Here is a 303-nt window from a genome sequence, read left to right on the forward strand (position 1 = left end):
ATCTCACTTTGCCATCATGACTTTGACGAACTCTTCGTAGTTAATCTGACCATCACCATCGACATCAGCCTCTCGGATCATCTCATCGACTTCCTCATCCGTCAACTTCTCCCCAAGATTTGTCATCACATGGCGGAGTTCAGCAGCGGAGATGAAACCGTTCTGGTCCTTGTCAAAAACCCTGAAGGCTTCCTTAAGCTCCTCCTCTGAATCAGTGTCTTTCATCTTGCGTGCCATAAGGTTCAAGAACTCAGGGAAATCTATCGTCCCGTTACCATCTGCATCCACTTCGTTGATCATGTC

The 303-nt window shown here is 47.2% G+C and overlaps 1 protein-coding gene across 1 annotated transcript; it reads right to left on the minus strand.

Annotated features, from left to right (window-relative positions):
• Positions 1-3: 3 nt before the first annotated feature.
• Positions 4-297, minus strand: LOC109132069 (calmodulin-2/4-like; the record flags this gene model as incomplete). Its single annotated transcript, XM_019243197.1, has 1 exon — positions 4-297. A coding segment is annotated over one exon (294 nt), but the record flags the coding sequence as incomplete, so codon positions are not given.
• Between the last annotated feature and the right edge of the window lie 6 nt (positions 298-303).

Source organism: Camelina sativa, unplaced genomic scaffold (genome assembly GCF_000633955.1).
Source record: "Camelina sativa cultivar DH55 unplaced genomic scaffold, Cs unpScaffold17071, whole genome shotgun sequence".
Lineage (NCBI taxonomy): Eukaryota > Viridiplantae > Streptophyta > Magnoliopsida > Brassicales > Brassicaceae > Camelina > Camelina sativa.